The sequence below is a fragment of the Benincasa hispida genome, chromosome 1 (genome assembly GCF_027475165.1).
Source record: "Benincasa hispida cultivar pf3 chromosome 1, pf3_genome.v1.1, whole genome shotgun sequence".
Classification (NCBI taxonomy): domain Eukaryota; kingdom Viridiplantae; phylum Streptophyta; class Magnoliopsida; order Cucurbitales; family Cucurbitaceae; genus Benincasa; species Benincasa hispida.
Window position 1 is genome coordinate 98389796 of NC_143478.1, and position 18170 is coordinate 98407965.

At 31.3% G+C, this 18170-nt stretch overlaps 2 protein-coding genes across 2 annotated transcripts; one reads left to right on the forward strand and one right to left on the reverse strand.

The window, feature by feature from the left end:
• Positions 1-6924: 6924 nt before the first annotated feature.
• Positions 6925-9268, reverse strand: LOC150038896 (phenylalanine ammonia-lyase-like). The gene has a single exon (XM_090315762.1). It carries the CDS (start codon positions 9172-9174, stop codon positions 7048-7050), a length of 2127 nt encoding a protein of 708 aa, XP_090171888.1. The 5' UTR covers positions 9175-9268; the 3' UTR covers positions 6925-7047.
• A 4048-nt stretch (positions 9269-13316) lies between these two features.
• LOC120068936 (phenylalanine ammonia-lyase-like) lies at positions 13317-15731 on the forward strand. The gene has a single exon (XM_090315764.1). The coding sequence runs from the start codon at positions 13432-13434 to the stop codon at positions 15574-15576; it is 2145 nt and encodes a 714-aa protein (XP_090171890.1). The 5' UTR covers positions 13317-13431; the 3' UTR covers positions 15577-15731.
• The last annotated feature ends 2439 nt before the right edge of the window (positions 15732-18170 follow it).

Genomic DNA, 18170 nt, shown 5'->3' on the forward strand with positions numbered 1-18170 from the left:
TGTATGCATGTATTTTAGTAACGGCCTAACTTAAATCCGAGGGGGTCGGGTCGTTACAGTTGGTATCAGAGCGGAACCTCTCCCAGTAAGATGTGGTTCGGGTATGAACCAAGCGGAAGCTAGTGGGCATGTAACGACCCGAGTTCAAGAGGGGTACATGAATGAATCGATATCACATCTGAATGAGAGGGATCTTAAGGACATGAAAGTATGATTAAGAAAGGCTTAAAAGAATTGAAAGTTACTACCTGTACCAACAAGGTGCGCCTTCTTTTACGATGGCTCAATCATAAAAACCCCAAAGTTAAGTGTGCTTAGCTTAGAGCGGGGACAACTTTCTCTTCTAGAAACATTCAAGGCGAGTAAGGATGACATAGCTGAATGTCGGGGCCATTCGCAATTTGATCTATGAGTTCTAAGATTTTATATTTTTAACCAAAAATCTAGAAAATTAAATAGAAATTCAAAACCTAAGGATCAAAAAGTTATTTTTCCTTAATTTTAAGATTTAATGTTTGAAAAATGTTAAAACTGATTTTACAAAAATATAAAATAAATTAGAATTGATTTTTTTTTTTTTTTAATAATCTATTGAAAAGTTCTTTTAGTGGGGTGATTCCCATAAAATTTGGCAACTTTTTTTTTTCATTAAAATTTGATTCACTTATGTATGGATCATTTTTTTTAAAAAAATAATAAAGTTATTAAGTTTTAGGGATTAGGTAAGTTCTAAAATCATCGAAATCAAATATGGTAATTTAAAAATACTTTCAAATCACTACAAAAATTCTAGGCTTTAATGTCAGTTTAAAACTGACATTAAAAGGCTTTAATGTTGGTTGACAACCGGCATTGAAGATCGTGTTATAAAAGCTCTTTAATGTCGGTTTAAAACTGACATTAAAAGGCTTTAATATTGGTTGACAACCGACATTGAAGATCGTGTTATAAAAGCTCTTTAATGTCGGTTTTAAACTGACATTGTACACCATCTTCAACGTCGGTTTTAAACTGACATTGTACACCATCTTCAGTGCCGATTTCCCATTATAATTTTTTTTCAATTATTGTCCCTTTTTTTTTAAATGCCTCATTTTTTAAATTGTCCAATCTATTTTTAATATCGATCAAAAAGTTAAAAACAACATTATATGTCTCGTGTTGGGTCAGGAAATGTCCGTCATTGTTTTTATTAAAAAAAATATATAAAAAAAATTGTTTATTATAATGCGTGCTTGTTACTACAGGCAAGCTAACAATCTTTGTCTTCCACCTATAAATTCACTAAACTCAAAACTGAAATATAACAATAAACATAACAATATACTCTACCACAAAACTAAATACAAAGTTATAATTACCCCATCTGTAGAAAGAGCAAGACGAAAATTTTTATGTTTTAACCCAAACTCTAGCCACAAATTGTCTATTTTTTCCACGATAGGGCATCTTTGCTGGGACATTTTTAGCCCTTTCCTTTAATTTTTTATGAAGCTTCTATCTTGACGTATCACAAATCGGACATACATTTGCAGTAGAGAGTTTTTTTTTTTTTTTTTTTCTAAACAAGCAAAAATCGTTGCTACATGCATGAATCTTCTAGTACTTCATTTCAAGAGTACCCAACATCTTTTTTGCTTCGTAAGTAGAAGTTGGAATTTCATTAGGACTAGGTAATATGTCATAAATTAATTCCAAAACCTCAGTGAAACTCTTATCGCTCCATCCAAATTTAGCTTTCAAATTATATAACTTTACCAATGTGGATATTTTGGTCAAAGTTTTACAATTTGGGTACAATGGTTTCTTTGCATCATCTATCAATTCTTCAAAATTATCGAATTTTTCATTAAAATAGTTGTGTGCGGCCTCAAACATTCCAATCATGTCATCAACATCAACATCATTCTCATCAACTTTGTCTCTTTCACTAGTAGATACATTTTCATTGTTTCTCTTAATCGGTAATTATTCACCGTGAAAAATCCATGTCTGATAACTTTGATCTATACAATTAAACAAAATAAGTTATCTCTTATTGTGTTCACATTTAGAGTCTTTGCATCCACACACTTCAAACATGGACAACTCATGACATTCAATATATTTGAATGTTGTAGACCATTTTTAATAAACATCTCAACCCCTAAACCATACTCAGTTGGCATTCTATTCATTTTCATCCATGACTTATCCATGATTGTAAAATATGCAACTTAACCTACAAAAAAGACAAACAATAACAAGGAAAAATTATGTAACCTTAAGCTTGTAAATTTAGCCATAATCAACAATAAGACCTAAAACATTAACAAATTGATTCTAATATACTCTTGAACCACACCAAGTAGGACTATCAACCAAGTACATATTTTTTAACTAATTTCATTCCAACATTAACAAATCTCCAGATGCTTAATTATTAGAATAAAAATAAAATGAATGAAATAACACTTGAACGACACCAATCAAGCTTAATCAACTAAATAAGACCAAATTAGTTTATATATAATTGAAAGAAAATGATTTTGATATACACTTGAACCACACCAAGCAAGACTACAAACCATGTATATATTCTTCAACTAATTTAATTCCAACTTTTCAAAATTTCAAGAGACTTAATCATTAGAATAAAAATAAAATGAATGGACAGACAACGAGCTGAACTCGACTGACCCACTAGAAGAACTCCACCACGGACCCATTGGAAGAACTCAACTAAATCTACAGATCCAAGGCGAGCTTAACTCCACTGGAAGAATGCCCACGAGATGACTAACCACCAGAAGAATGCTCACGACGATGACCAACCAACAAAAGAACGCCCATGATGATAGAGACCCAAACAACACTAGTGATGACAACAATCGGAACAACGCTGGTGATTCGTACGGCCAAGGAGAAGACAGGGTTCGCTAAGAGAGAAATGAAAGTAGAGAGAAGGTTTGGTAGTGAAATGAAAGAGATATTTTTTAATAAAGTAAAAAAAATAAATGGAGATCTTTAATGTCGGTTTTAAATCGACATTGTAGCCTATCTTCAATGTTGGTTTAAAACTGACATTAAAGATCCGTTTCTTTAAACCGACGTTGTACATCCGGTTTCATTCTTTCCTATCGACATTAAAGCCCAAAGTTCTTGTAGTGAATATACGAAATATGCCTTTAAAATTAAAATTTGGAACCAAACATTATTAATATGATTGTCTAAAAATCAATTTACTAAGCCAATTGTTCCAAAATTTATTGTTTTAAAATCATTATTTCAGCCATCATTCCCGAACATGAACTTAAACTTAATTATTTCCAATCTTGCCTAAAAATATTTTTAGTGCTTACCAATAATTTTTCAATTAATTATAAATTTTAACCTAGCTTAATAGTTTCAAACATTTATCACATTTCCCATCAAATAATCAAACAAATAGAAAAAGGAAACTTTGGGTAGTAGCCAAAATATGCAATAAATATAAACTTTTAAATATCAAAAGAGTGTATAAACAAAAATTATAAGATAAAAATTAAAATTAAAAAAGAGAATTAATGGAAGAATTCGGTGAAAGTCCAATATGTTGTATGTTGTTAGTTAGTTAAATAAATGCATGGATGATAGTATAAGAGTGAGTTTGTATTCACTTTTTTTAAGTATTTATAAACATTTTTTTTACTTATAAATACTTATTTAAATATTTAAAAAATCAATCCAAACATGTCTTAAATGTATAATTGAAGCACATTCCTTGAACACCACATAAGTTTAATTAATTCAACCCATTGAATACTTATCATAACTTTGAAAAATATGAGAGAGATAGGGTTGGTGAACTTTAACTGATTTGCATTTATAAGGTAATTGTAATTGGTACCATTTTTTAGAAATAATAACCATTTAAAAAAATTGTAAATATAGATAAGTCTATCAGCGATAGACTTCTATCGTTGATACACTTTTACTAGTGATATGATCTATCACTTATAGATTACTACCAATAATATGGTCTATCAATGATAGACTATTTGAATTTGACCATATTTGCAATTTTTTTTACATTATGTTATATATGCTAATATTTTGGGTCTAATGTCTATATTTGCAACTGTCCCTTTCTAATTTAATTTGTATTGCAATGAAGATTTAATTTTATTGTTAGCTATAATTTGATTAATTTATATACGGGTGGGTGATTATTTATTAACCATACCAATCTCTAGTATAATAAAAGGGGTGAGGGGAGAATTATTTTTAATTCCCCCTTTTTTTCTTTAAAATTTTTAATAATATCTATTTTACCTTTAAATTTTTTTTTACATTATACGTACCATATTGCTTCAACAAAAACTAATAAAACAAAAAGGTTAGAAAAGGGATGAAAACTTCCCTTTCCCTCCTTTCAATTTTCAAAGAGTAACAACTTGGTAGAAACAATCATCGAGAGCTGAGTGAAAAATATGGACAAAAATTCAATTAAAAAAAAAAAAAAGGAAACAAAGGTCATCTACTGAGATGGATGTTGGTGGATACAAAATTATAGCAAAAGATGATTTTAGGGGGTGTTTGGCTCACCAATATGAGTTGATTTGAGTTGGTATAATATACCAACTCATTGTTTCGCCCACCAATTTTAAATGTTGGTGGAGGTGACTAGGTATATTTTACCGACTCACTTTAACTCTCCATTCTTCCAACGTTTTCAATGGCTTCACCCATCGTCCACTATCACATTCCGAGAACTAACTCCGGGCTCCAACAACCCCCTCCAATGACAACTTCGATGACGAACTCCGAACTCCGAAAACCATTTCGATGACCAATTCTGTGCTTCAGCAACCTTCGCACGACCAATTCTTACAACCAATTTCGAGCTCTGTCAACTACCTCTGTTGACTTAAACTCCGTCAACCAAGTTTTGTTTTGTTTAGTTGAAGAATTTGGTGAAAGTCCAATATTTTTGTTTGTTAGTTAAATAAAATGCATGTATGGTGGTGGAAATGCGGAGTATGATTGAAGCACCTTCCTTGAACATCCTCATAAGTTTAATTAATTTAACCCATTCAATACTATACAAAATTATATCATCACTTTCAAAAATATGACAAATATGAGAGGGAAAGAGATGGGGTTGGTGACCTAAACCTTTTAACTGATTTGCATTTCTATTTTAATTTGTATTATAATGAAGATTTAATTTTATTGTTACTATAATTTCGATTAATTTATATAGAGGTGGGTGATTATTTATTAACCTAACCATCAATATGAGAAATTGTAAGTGTGTCTACACATTGAGAAAAATACAAAATAACCTTCAAACAAGTGTGTCCATGCAAATTAATATACAAGGTGCAGACCTACGTCTAATCTTCATGTTATCCCTTCTCATATATACAAGAAAAATAGTTATTTTTAACCGTTTAAAAAAAAAAAAAAAAAATACCACGTGACACTTTTTAATTGGATGCAACCCAATTGCATCCAAGTATTTTTCATTAATATATCAATAAATAAAATTGATATACTAGACCTTTTGGTATATTACTAACATCAGTGTCGGTATATTTTTTTTAAAAAATATATTAATTTATACCCTCATAAATTTTAAAGGTTGTATCAATTTCAACCTCTCAACAAATAATTGTATCAATTTCAAACTTGAAATAAGTGTATCAAATTACACCAATGATTATGTTTCATCTGGAAAATCTCGTGTAAAATTTGATTATAACAATATAAATTAAATCCCTAAGCTTTCATAAATAATCAAATATTTAGACAATAAGTTAAAATTTTCTTCGAGAATCGCACACGCAATTACTCTAATAATCCATTTTGTAAAACCGACATCAAAAGAAGTATACAAATGTTTGATAATTAATGCATGGATGATTTTTAAACGTAATCGTATAGACGAGACTTATTCTCAGGTGTAGTGGGATGATTTTTAGATTAAATCCATCTGCGATCCATGGTTTAAAATTTCCATCGAGTTATCGAAGGGCTCGAAAGTTTGATGTGGAAATTTTGTTTCTCCCCTAATTTCGAGAAATTTCGAAATTTTGAGAATATTCCAATTTCCCCCATTTCGATGAAATTTTGACATATGGAAAATTTTCTATTTTTTTAAATTAACTACGTTAGCTCAATCCAAGTTTATTAAATTTTATGGTCTTGATTACACACAATTCTTTAATTTCGCACACCAATGTCATTTTAAACAAATGATTAATCCTTTTTATGTGCTACTTTTTTCTAGTTTTCAACTTTTCTCAATCTTTAGCTTTATTTTCGGCCCAAGACTTTCATTTCTAAATAAATTGAATTTGAAGAAAACACAAAAAAAAAACCTATATTTATTTTAATCTCATTCAAACTTTTTTTGATTAAATTTTCACATCATTTCATCTTAAAATGAATGGATGTGAGTTCTTTTTTCTTTACCATCCAAAACTTTCATAATTTTCGCATCATTTCATCTCAAAATATTCTTAAACTTTATATTATTTTATAATTATTTTTTTCATTTCTGTTTTAAATTTCTACTCTCGTATCAATATTTACATATATATTTATAATAGACATCTAAATATTGTTTTACTATATAAAAATTGTGATTAAAAATGGTTAGTAATAGTATAATTAAGTCACAATGAAAATTTCATTAACTAATTATAACAACGTCCATCAATTTTCAATTATTGCCCAAAATTTTTAGTCTGGCTTAAATTATATGCCACGATCATTTTGTAATTATTAGTTGATCTTTGAATTTTTTTCAAACAAACTTCAAATGAAGTTGAAATATACTACAGGGATTATGTAAAAAATAAAAGTTACATAGGGAGATAATTTGGCCGCGAACTATAAATTGTTTTGAAGGGTTTTACTACAAACACGTGCCTTGGATCATCGATAAGATGGTATCAGTTGTGATTAAAAATGATTTAAAAGTTTTTTATTAAAAAAAAAAGGCGAATACAAATGTTATTACATCTTTCAACCATTTGAAGTACATCGGCCAATTCAACGAATCGTATAAGAATTAGACTATTAGCAAATAGGAATTGGTGCTCCATTCCACTCCTTCAAGCATTCAAAGATAGAGTCGATCATTTTTCCTTGACATAAAGCTGTAAATACCTTCTCGCACTCTTCTCCTGGAGATATCACCTTTTCGCCAGTTAGCAATCGTGTTCCTAACTCCTCTCTCACAAATTTGTATAATGGGTAGGATCTGCAATCCTTGATCTGATTTTTAATTTTAGAATTTCCGCTCTCATATGCTAGTCGTACGTTTTCAACCTCTTTCGGTAAAATTTCCTTCAATTCCTCTTCGAAAGCACCAATCTTTTGGAAGATTGAAGTGTTTGCATTCATTTCGTTATCACCATTTTCAAGTGCACGCTCAACGAGAATTTGTCTCAGCTTTTGCATGAGCGGGTAAGTAGCACTGCATGGATCATCGATGTATGCAAAAGTGTATTCTCGGTCAACAACTTTGAGCAAATCCTTCTCACCAAATCTTGATGGGTGAAGTGTGCCATTAGAAGATGTAGTCAACACTTTTTTTGCTACTTGGCTAACTGTGCTTTTTACGGTGCTCTTCAAGTTCTCCTCCAAATGCCTCAAGTCAATTGCTTGGCAAAGAGCAACTAAAAATGTGGAAGACATGAGTTTAAGAATATCAATGGCTTCAGCTGTTTTTCTTGAGGAAATTAAACCAAGAGAGTTAACATCTTGGTTGTGCTGCTCAGCGCTCTGGACATGAGTAGTCACTGGATTTGCAAGATATTGAAGTTCAGAGCAGTACGAAGCCATGGCAATTTCAGCACCTTTGAAGCCGTAATCCAAACTAGGGTTTCTACTTGCAGAGAGATTAGAAGGCAAACCATTATTGTAGAAATCATTGACTAATTCTGAAAATTGCGCAAACATGAGCTTTCCAATTGATGCAATGGCCAAACGAGTGTTGTCCATTGAAACTCCAATCGGTGTTCCTTGGAAATTTCCTCCATGTAATGCCTTGTTTCTTGAAACATCAATCAAAGGGTTGTCATTGACTGAATTAATTTCACGTTCGATCGACTTCGTGGAGAAACGAATCACTTCAATCAAGGGACCCAACCATTGAGGAGAAGTTCTAAGAGCATAACGATCTTGTTTGGGCTTTTGGAGAGGATCCATTTCATGCAATTTCTTAGCAGTTTTCATGTAGGAGCTTCCATCTAAAATATGCTCCATGATTGCAGCTGCTTCAATTTGACCAGGGTGGTGCTTCAACTTATGGGTCAAATAATCTGTGAATTCAGGCTTTCCTTGCATTACCTCAGCAAAAATGGCAGATAGAATTTCAGACAAAACAGCCAAAATATTTGCCTCAAAGAGAACGATGGAAGCCAATCCAGAACCGACAGCAGTGCCATTGACAAGAGCAAGACCTTCCTTAGGCTGCAACTCAAAAAACCCAGAATCAATACTAGCTTGTTCAAAAGCAGCCTTTGCATCAAGGGTTTCTCCATTAGGTCCGATAGCTTTCGAATTGTGACGACCGGTGAGCAACCCTGCAATATAAGATAAAGGAACCAAATCTCCAGAAGCTGTAATTGTTCCTCGAAGTGGCAAACACGGAGTGACGTTGTGGTTCAAGAGATTAGCAATTGCTTCCAAAATCTCGAATCTAATGCCGGAATAGCCTTGAAGGAGAGTGTTGATTCTCACCAACATGGCTGCTCTCGTGGCAGAGTGAGGTAATGTATGACTTGACTCACTGCCATTCCCAAAGATGCCAGAATTCAAAAACCGAATCAACTCCTTCTGAAGAGCCTCACCTTGATTGGTTCTTCTATGAGAAGTGGCACCAAACCCAGTAGTGACACCATAACTATCAGTGCCTTTGCTCATGCTTTCCATGACCCAATCACTACTAGCTTTGACACCAGCCCTAGCAGACTCGGCGAGCTCTACGATGACATCGTTATCACGAGTGGCAATGGCGGCGACTTGAGAAATGGTGAGAGTATTTCCTCCAAGCTTCACCAAAGGCCTCCGATACTCTTCCACCATCCGCTTTACCTCATCCAAATGACTTCCCTTCATGGACTCAGCCACCACACCCCAGTTGAGTGGATCCTGACCACTCGTGCACAAGCTCTCTAACGAACCATTTTGGCAAGCCATGGCAATATGAAAAAGGAAAAGAATGGACCAAAAGGGAGAGAATAGAAAGAATGAAATAATAATGAAGAGAAGAATTGAGTAAAATGAGAGTGCTTTGGTGAGAGTCCGAGTGGGAAGCTCCTTTAATAGGAAAAGCTTTGGTGTATGATTGTGTGTTGGGTGAAGGAAATTGGTGGAAACAACACACCACTAACAAGGAAGCAAAAATATAATTGGTAGTTGGGAAATTATTAATATATTTAAATTCTCTACTTTTTTTCCAATGGTCAAAATATATCGATTACACTTTTAATATTATACACTATTTTGGTGGCTGTTTTGGGCATCGTTTGTCTTTGTTGCCTTTGGAAGACCAAAATTTTTATCCAAATAATTAAAATATTTCCTCGATTCTGTTGTCTACCAATTTGTTGTCAATCCAAAACTGATCTTAGTTCAATGGTATTAACATGCGTTCCGATTCAAGAAGTTGTCAAAGGTTCAATCTCCTATCTTTATCATTGTTGTACTCAAAAACAAAATTGTAGTCATTTATGAATTTATGGTTACGTTTATATTGTCTAATCTTCTCTTGCTTTTTATCATGTTTAAAATTAAAATTTTTAATGGTAGTTGCCAATACATTAAAATAATTATTGGTTTTTAGAACAACAAATGTGGTAGGAGAGATTTGAACCTCCAATTTTAAGAGAGGTAGTACATTTTAATGATTATTGAGCTGTACTCCCTTTACATATTGAAATAATTATAGTTAATTACTTATACATTAAAATAATAATTAAAAATATAATTTTGATCTTTTTACTATGAATTTGTTCAATTTTCGACCCTATATTTTCAAATGTCGTATTTTAGTCCATGTACTTTTAAAAGAAAGTTACATTTAATCCTTCAATGTTAATTTTGATCGAAATAGATTAAATAATAATAATAACAACTTTCATACAAAAAAAAGTATAATATGAAAATATGTTTTCAAAATTTATAGTGAAAATGTTAATAAATAATGAAAAGAAAATCAACAATATATAAACAAGTAGTAAGGACTAAATTTAAGAATTATTCAAAGTACAAGAACTAAAATTGAACCAACTTCAAACTAGAGAGACCAAAAAGACATTTTAACATAAAATAATTATGGTTTTTAAGTACAACATTGTGGAGATGGGGATCGATTGATCTTTAATACGAAAGACTATGTCAACTACTTTCTGAGTCTATGCTAAAATAATTATGGTTAAGATTTAGGGATTGGCTATTTTATTATTATTATTTTTAAATAATGTTTTGCTTCTCTGCACTTTCTTATTTAATTTAATTTTTAAATATAATATTCTCTCTTCTAATTTTATATTAAAAGAATTACCTTTTTTTCCTTTACTTTTTTTTAACAAGTATTAAAATTGGAATTAAGCTCAACATTTCTAACCTACTTAATAGCTTCAAAAAAATGTTATGTAAATTTAAAAGATGTGCCACTGCTAATCAGTATACAAAATTTGAGTAATTGAATCAAAATAATGTATTTGAAAACAGACCAAATAAAATATATTCTTAAAACAGACCGTCAAATTAATGAAAGTCTCATATTAATACGTTAGTTTCATTAGTAGTAAAGGTATAAAATCGAGTCAAAGCAATTCAGTTCCACAGTAATTGATATGTACTTTTTTGAAGTCGGAAGTTCGATCTCTCATCTCATGATTTAAAAAAAAATGTAAAAAGAGGTGAAAACACTGTAATAATCCCGTGGAAATTGATCGAATGATAGTAATTATAAAATTAATCATCATTGTAATAAAAATTAGGAATCCAATTAATTATGTTGATCACCAACCCATCTCTCTCTCTTTCACCTTTCCTTTTTCTAAGTCATGATCTATTTTTTTATTAAGGAGCTAAATGGATTGAATTAATTAAAGTTATGTGGGTGTCCAAAATGATAGGCGATTCCATTCGTTCTTTATAATCAAAACTATACATATATCTAACACCTATATGAAGCATATCGGACTTTCACTCAACTCATTAAAAATATTAATTATAAAATTGGTCTTTTATTAGTTTAAACATTTTAAATTAGTCCTTGTGCTTTTAGTTGTAACTTAGTCTCATCATTTCGAAAATTTTAATTTGGCCTATATAGTTTAGTCAAATTTCACAATTTGTCCCACCATTGCCATATCATTGTCAGCTTTTTTCACGCGATAGTTTTTCATCGGAAAATTTTCACATATAAAAAAAATGTCAAACTATTTACAGAAATAGAAAAAAAGAAACAGTGATAAACATTGAAGAGCTGTTTGGGACTTTAAATTAAAATAGGATGTCTAGAGTTCATATGTCTGTATTTGAGGTGCGGAATTGAGTTCATATGTTTTGAGTATTTGGTATAGTTTTTTGAACTCTAAATAATCTACTTTTGTGATTACTATTTTTGTTTTGAAAATTTTTTATTCAATAATTCTACCTATCTTTGTTTGAATAAAATATGGATTGCAATTTTTTCTTTTAATTTTTAAAGTTTTTCTTTCGTTCTTTCTTTATATCTTTTTTTGGTAATGAACAACAATTAACTCGTTACATTTCTTAAAGAAATATGGTTAAATAAAATGAAAAACCAAAGAGAAATAAAAAAAATTTATCATCTTCTTCTTTTTCATGTTGTTGCTCTGTGCTTTTACTCTGTCACTATTTTTTTAATTGAATCTCCTTCATCATCTTAGCGGCCAATGGAATGTCACCACATTTTTTCAATAAATTCACTTTCAATTCCTCTAAATTTGGAGGATGATCAGATAACAATTTTTCAGTTTTCACTAATTTTTCTAGGAAATGTTCTACAAAAAAATCTTCATTTTATGGTTTTTTTTTGTTATATGTTACATACTTTTCAACTACATACATATTTTGCATCTAAATATTCTTAACATTCTTTTGATACGCAAATTCAATTAAATAAAAATATATTTTACAAATTTTTATATATAAATATTGCACTTAATGTAGACAAAATACTATTATTTATATAATCAACGTAGTATTAGTTGACAATAACATAGTTTAGGACTTCATAAGAAATAAAAGAAAATATGTGAGCTAACTCAAGCGTAGTAGTGTGTGTTGTATTAGTTAATATTTCTTTTTCTTTTTTCCTTTTTTTTAAGTAAGGTGAGAAAATCAAATCTCTGACCTCGAGTTCAAATTGATAGAACAAGCCTATGTCAATTGAAATATGCTCATTTTGACGTTTAATAATTAATTCGATTCTTTTAGCTAGATTCTTGTTTAAAGGCTAATTGAACCATTGTCGTATGTACTAAATTTAGTTTTAGTCTTTTCAAAACTAAAATAATTAAGGCCTGTTGGGTAATTTTTTATTTTTGAAAATTAAGTCTATTTCTTCACAATCTCTTATAATTATTTTCACCATTATTAAGTAAGAAAATTTAATTTTTAGTCAAATTTGTAAATTTCAAAAAACATGTTTTTAAAAACCTATAATTTTTTAGTTTTCAGAATTGACTTCGTGTTTTTTTTTAAACATCGGTAGAAATTATATAACAAAGCAAGAAATTTAATAGTAAAAGAAAGTTTTTATAGACTTAATTGGAACTAAAAAAAATATATATTTTTTAATCAATACTAATCTACAAAAACTTGCATAAAAAAATGAAATGTATGTGTATACATATATAGTACTACGAATATTGTGTTCACAAACAAGATTATTATTTTCATTTGAAGCTACATAGGACCTTTTAAGTCGTGTCCTTAGACAGGAAATTTGAAAAGTAATTAAAGGAGCTTGAATATAATGTTTTTTTAAAACTACTGCATGTAAGGGTATCTTTTACTATAAATATATATATAAATGAACCAAAAACCCTTTTTGTCTTGAAAAAAACAAAGCTGGAGTCAAGGAAATTCACGTTTGAATGAAGCACATCGATATTGACACAATGAAATAGTGGGATTATTATACATATTCTTACTTTGACCTTTTTATATTATAATTTCCACACCAAACTTCCCAGCTCTCTCCTTCCTCAGCTCTTCCTTAGTCCTTACCTAACCCACCCCACTTTTCCTTTGGTCACTCAAAACACTCCCTATTTAACCACAGCCTTCTTCCTATTTCACTTCAAAACTCAGGAGCAAAATCACCGATTCAAATCCGAACCCACAGATTCTTAACTCCCTCGACACACAAACATACACCATCTTCACTCTCATCCTTGTTTGTACAAATACAATATGGCCCAAAAGGTTTGTGCTGATCACCAAAATGGTTCACTGGAGAGCTTGTGCAGCAGCCATCGGGATCCACTCAACTGGGGTCTGGCGGCTGACTCCATGAAGGGAAGTCATTTGGATGAGGTGAAGCGGATGGTGGAAGAGTATCGAAGGCCTTTGGTTAAGCTTGGAGGACAGACTCTCACCATTTCTCAAGTCGCTGCTATTGCCATTCGTGATAATAATGTTGTCGTACAACTGGCCGAGTCTGCGAGGACTGGTGTTAAAGCCAGTAGTGATTGGGTCATGGACAGCATGAGCAAAGGTACTGACAGTTATGGTGTCACTACTGGCTTCGGTGCCACTTCTCATAGAAGGACCAATCAAGGTGGAGCTCTTCAGAAGGAGCTTATTCGATTCTTGAATTCTGGCATCTTCGGGAATGACACGGAATCAAGTCACACTTTGCCTCATTCTGCCACAAGAGCAGCCATGTTGGTGAGAATCAACACTCTGCTTCAAGGTTACTCTGGCATTAGATTCGAGATTTTGGAAGCAATTGCTAATCTCTTGAACCACAACGTTACTCCATGTTTGCCACTTCGAGGAACAATTACAGCTTCTGGGGATTTGGTTCCATTGTCTTATATTGCAGGGTTGCTTACTGGTCGTCACAATTCAAAAGCTATCGGACCCAATGGAGAAACCCTTGATGCAAAGGCTGCTTTTGAACAAGCTAGTATTAATTCTGGGTTCTTTGAGTTGCAACCTAAGGAAGGTCTTGCCCTTGTCAATGGCACTGCTGTTGGTTCTGGATTGGCTTCCATTGTTCTCTTCGAGGCAAATATTTTGGCTGTTTTGTCCGAAATTTTATCTGCCATTTTTGCCGAGGTTATGCAAGGAAAGCCTGAATTCACTGATCATTTGACCCATAAGTTGAAGCATCACCCTGGTCAAATTGAAGCAGCTGCAATCATGGAGCACATTTTGGATGGAAGCTCCTACATGAAAACTGCTAAGAAATTGCATGAAATGGATCCTCTCCAAAAGCCCAAACAAGATCGTTATGCTCTTAGAACTTCTCCTCAATGGTTGGGTCCTTTGATCGAAGTGATCCGTTTCTCTACCAAGTCGATCGAGCGCGAAATTAATTCAGTCAATGACAACCCTTTGATTGATGTTTCAAGAAATATGGCATTACATGGAGGCAATTTCCAAGGAACACCGATTGGAGTTTCAATGGACAACACTCGTTTGGCCATTGCATCGATTGGAAAGCTCATGTTTGCGCAATTTTCAGAATTAGTCAATGATTTCTACAATAACGGTTTGCCTTCTAATCTTTCTGCAAGTAAAAACCCAAGTTTGGATTATGGCTTCAAGGGTGCTGAGATTGCCATGGCTTCATACTGTTCTGAACTTCAATATCTTGCCAATCCAGTGACTAGTCATGTTCAGAGTGCTGAGCAGCACAATCAAGATGTTAACTCTCTTGGTTTAATTTCCTCAAGGAAAACAGCTGAAGTCATTGATATTCTTAAACTAATGTCTTCCACATTTTTAGTTGCTCTTTGTCAAGCAATTGACTTGAGACATTTGGAGGAAAACTTGAAGAGCACGGTCAAAAACACAGTTAGTCAAGTAGCAAAAAAAGTGTTGACTACATCTTCTAATGGCGCACTTCACCCATCAAGATTTTGTGAGAAAGATCTGCTCAAAGTTGTTGATCGAGAATATACTTTTGCATACATCGATGATCCATGCAGTGCTACTTACCCACTTATGCAAAAGTTGAGGCAAATCCTTGTTGAGCGTGCACTTGAAAATGGTGATAATGAATTGAATGCAAACTCATCAATCTTCCAAAAGATTGGTGCTTTCGAAGAGGAATTGAAGGCAGTTTTACCGAAGGAAGTTGAAAATGCAAGGCTGGCATATGAGAGTGGAAATTCTAAAATTAAAAATCAGATCAAGGATTGCAGATCCTACCCATTATACAGATTTGTGAGAGAGGAGTTGGGAACAAGATTACTAACCGGCGAAAAGGTGATATCTCCAGGAGAAGAGTGCGAGAAGGTATTCACAGCTTTATGCCAAGGAAAAATGATCGACCCTATCTTCGAATGTTTGAAAGAGTGGAATGGAGCACCAATTCCTATTTCTTAATAGCCTAATTAGCTTATGCAATTCGTTGAATTGGACCATGCCCTTCAAATTGTTGAAAGATATGATAACATGATTTGTGTTTGCTATTATTATTTTTGTACTTCTAAATCATTTTTAATCATAATTGATACAATCTTATCGATGATCCTATTAAATCTAGTATTATGTTGAAACCACTTCTCAATGCTTTTTATATACTCTTCCTATATTTATGTATAACTTTTTTTTGTAAATCTTTCTCATCCTAATATAAATGGGTGCTCACCGTACATCGAAATGCACAAAGAAGGCATTGGCAGTAAAACCCTTCAAAACACTTTATAGTTCACGACCAAATTATCCCCATGTGTAACTTTTATTTTTTAAATCACCACCGTAGTATATTTCAACTTAACTTGAAGTTGATTTCAAATAATTTTAAAGATCAATTAATAATTTTAAAATGATCGTCGCATATAATTTAGGTCTACACTAAAATTTTTGGGCAATAATTAAAATCTTCTAGATTTTTTTAGAAGTAAAACCAACTTAACAAGTATTGTCATATTAAGGATCTGTTCCAGATACCAGATGGATTTAATATGCATCCCACTGTATTTGAGAATAAGTCTCGCCTATATGATTATCTTTAAAAATCATCCATACACTAATTGTCCAATATTGGTATACTTCTTCAAATGTCGGTATTTTACAAAGTAGACGATTAGAGTGAATGCATACATGATTCTCAAAGGATTTTTTGACACAAAGTCTAAATAGTTGATAAACTTAGGTATTTAATTGATATAGTTATAATTAAGTTTTACACTAAACTTTTCCAAACGAAATGTAATCGATGGTGTAATTTGATATACTTATTTCAAGGTATGAATTGGTACAATTATTAATTCAGGGTTCAAATTGATACAACTCGGAAGTATAAATTGGTATTTTTCCAAAAAAAAAAAAAAAATATCAATAATGATGCTATTGATATAGAAAAGGTCTATTATATCAGTTGGATTGCTATTTGGTATACCAATAATAGTTACTGATATATTAATTTGCATGGCGTCAGTTTAAAAATTTGCATTTTTCTCAATTAAGACACGCTTGCAATTTCTCATGTTGTCTTTGAGTTATATCTGGAACCACCCCTTTATTAAATTTGATGATTAATTAGTTAAGGATAATTACAATTAATAGCATTTTTAGGAATAATAATTAAGTGTATAACATCATTTAAAAAAACTCAAGCCTAGCTCATTTGTTACCATTTGTTCTTTGGTTTTCAATAATAATGTATTGACAACCCCCATTAATTTTTTTTATTTTTTTTATTTTTTTTTATTTCAAATATGAGAGAGCAAGAGAAGATTACAAACAATATAAAATTGAGACTAAACTATACAAAATATCCCTAAATTTTTTACTTTGAGTAAAATATATCCTTAAATTTTTTAAAGTTTAAAAAGTACCCATAAACTTTTAAAAAGAGTTAAAAAAAAATAACCTTATCATTAATTTTAGATTGAAACATAAGTATTTTGTCTCAAAAATACCCATGCACAAAAATACTCTCAAACTTTCAAAAAATAATTAAAAAATACATTTACCATTATTTTTCCTTTATTGTCTCCTCTCTCTTCTTCAATACCCTCGTTCTCTTTTTTTTTTTTTTTTTTTTTTTAATTGTTTGACATTTATGTATCGAAAAAAATAGAAATAATAAAAGTACTAATTTAAATTAATGTATAAAGATTATACTAAGAAGAAAAAGAATAATGGAAGCAACAAGGGATCTTAGAAATTAAATATTTTAGTAACAGTGGTGTATCTTGCTATTTATGATTTTGGTATATTTTAAGGGGAGATTTTTATTTGGAATATTGTAAGGTTTTTGTGAGATTTTATGGTTTACCTTAAAATTTTGGTTGTTGAGAAAATTTGTATAAAAATTAGATAAATAGGGAAAAACAATGAGAGTATATATATTTGGAAAAAAAAAAAAAAAAAAGGACATCTATATCATTTGTTTTAAAATTGATTTTTTTTCAAACTCAAGAATAAAAAAAATAGAATTATTTTTTAAGGATAATTTTTTATCTTCTTTAAAGTTTAAGGATACTTTTTATGCTTTTGAAAATCTAGGAGTATTTTTGAAGCATAATATTAACCGTTTTCATCCAAAATTAATTGTACGGTATTTTCGGACTCTTAAATTTAAGCGTATTTTATAAATTTTCAAAAGTTTGAGGAATATTTTTAAACCAAATAAAAAATTGAAAGGACACTTTTTATAATTCAATAATAAATGAGTAGAAATTGGTAGAATAAGATAAGGAAAGGAAATGTTTTAATTATTTTGATAAAAATTTTGGTCTTCCAAGGCCAACAAAGACCAACAACGCCCAAACCAGCCGCCAAAAGAAGTCTATAATATTAAAACTGTATTTTTGACCATTGAAAAAAATGAGAGAATTAAAATATATAAATAATTTCCCAACCACCAATTATATTTGCTTCCTTGTTAGTGGTGTGCTGTTTCCACCAATTTTCCTTCACCTAACACACAATCACACACCAAAGCTTTTCCTATTTAAGGTGCTTCCCAC

Bases quoted from the DNA above. Each gene is read 5' to 3' on its own strand.
- LOC150038896 (XM_090315762.1), bottom strand. From the start codon at position 9,174: ATGGCTTGCCAAAATGGTTCGTTAGAGAGCTTGTGCACGAGTGGTCAG.
- LOC120068936 (XM_090315764.1), top strand. From the start codon at position 13,432: ATGGCCCAAAAGGTTTGTGCTGATCACCAAAATGGTTCACTGGAGAGC.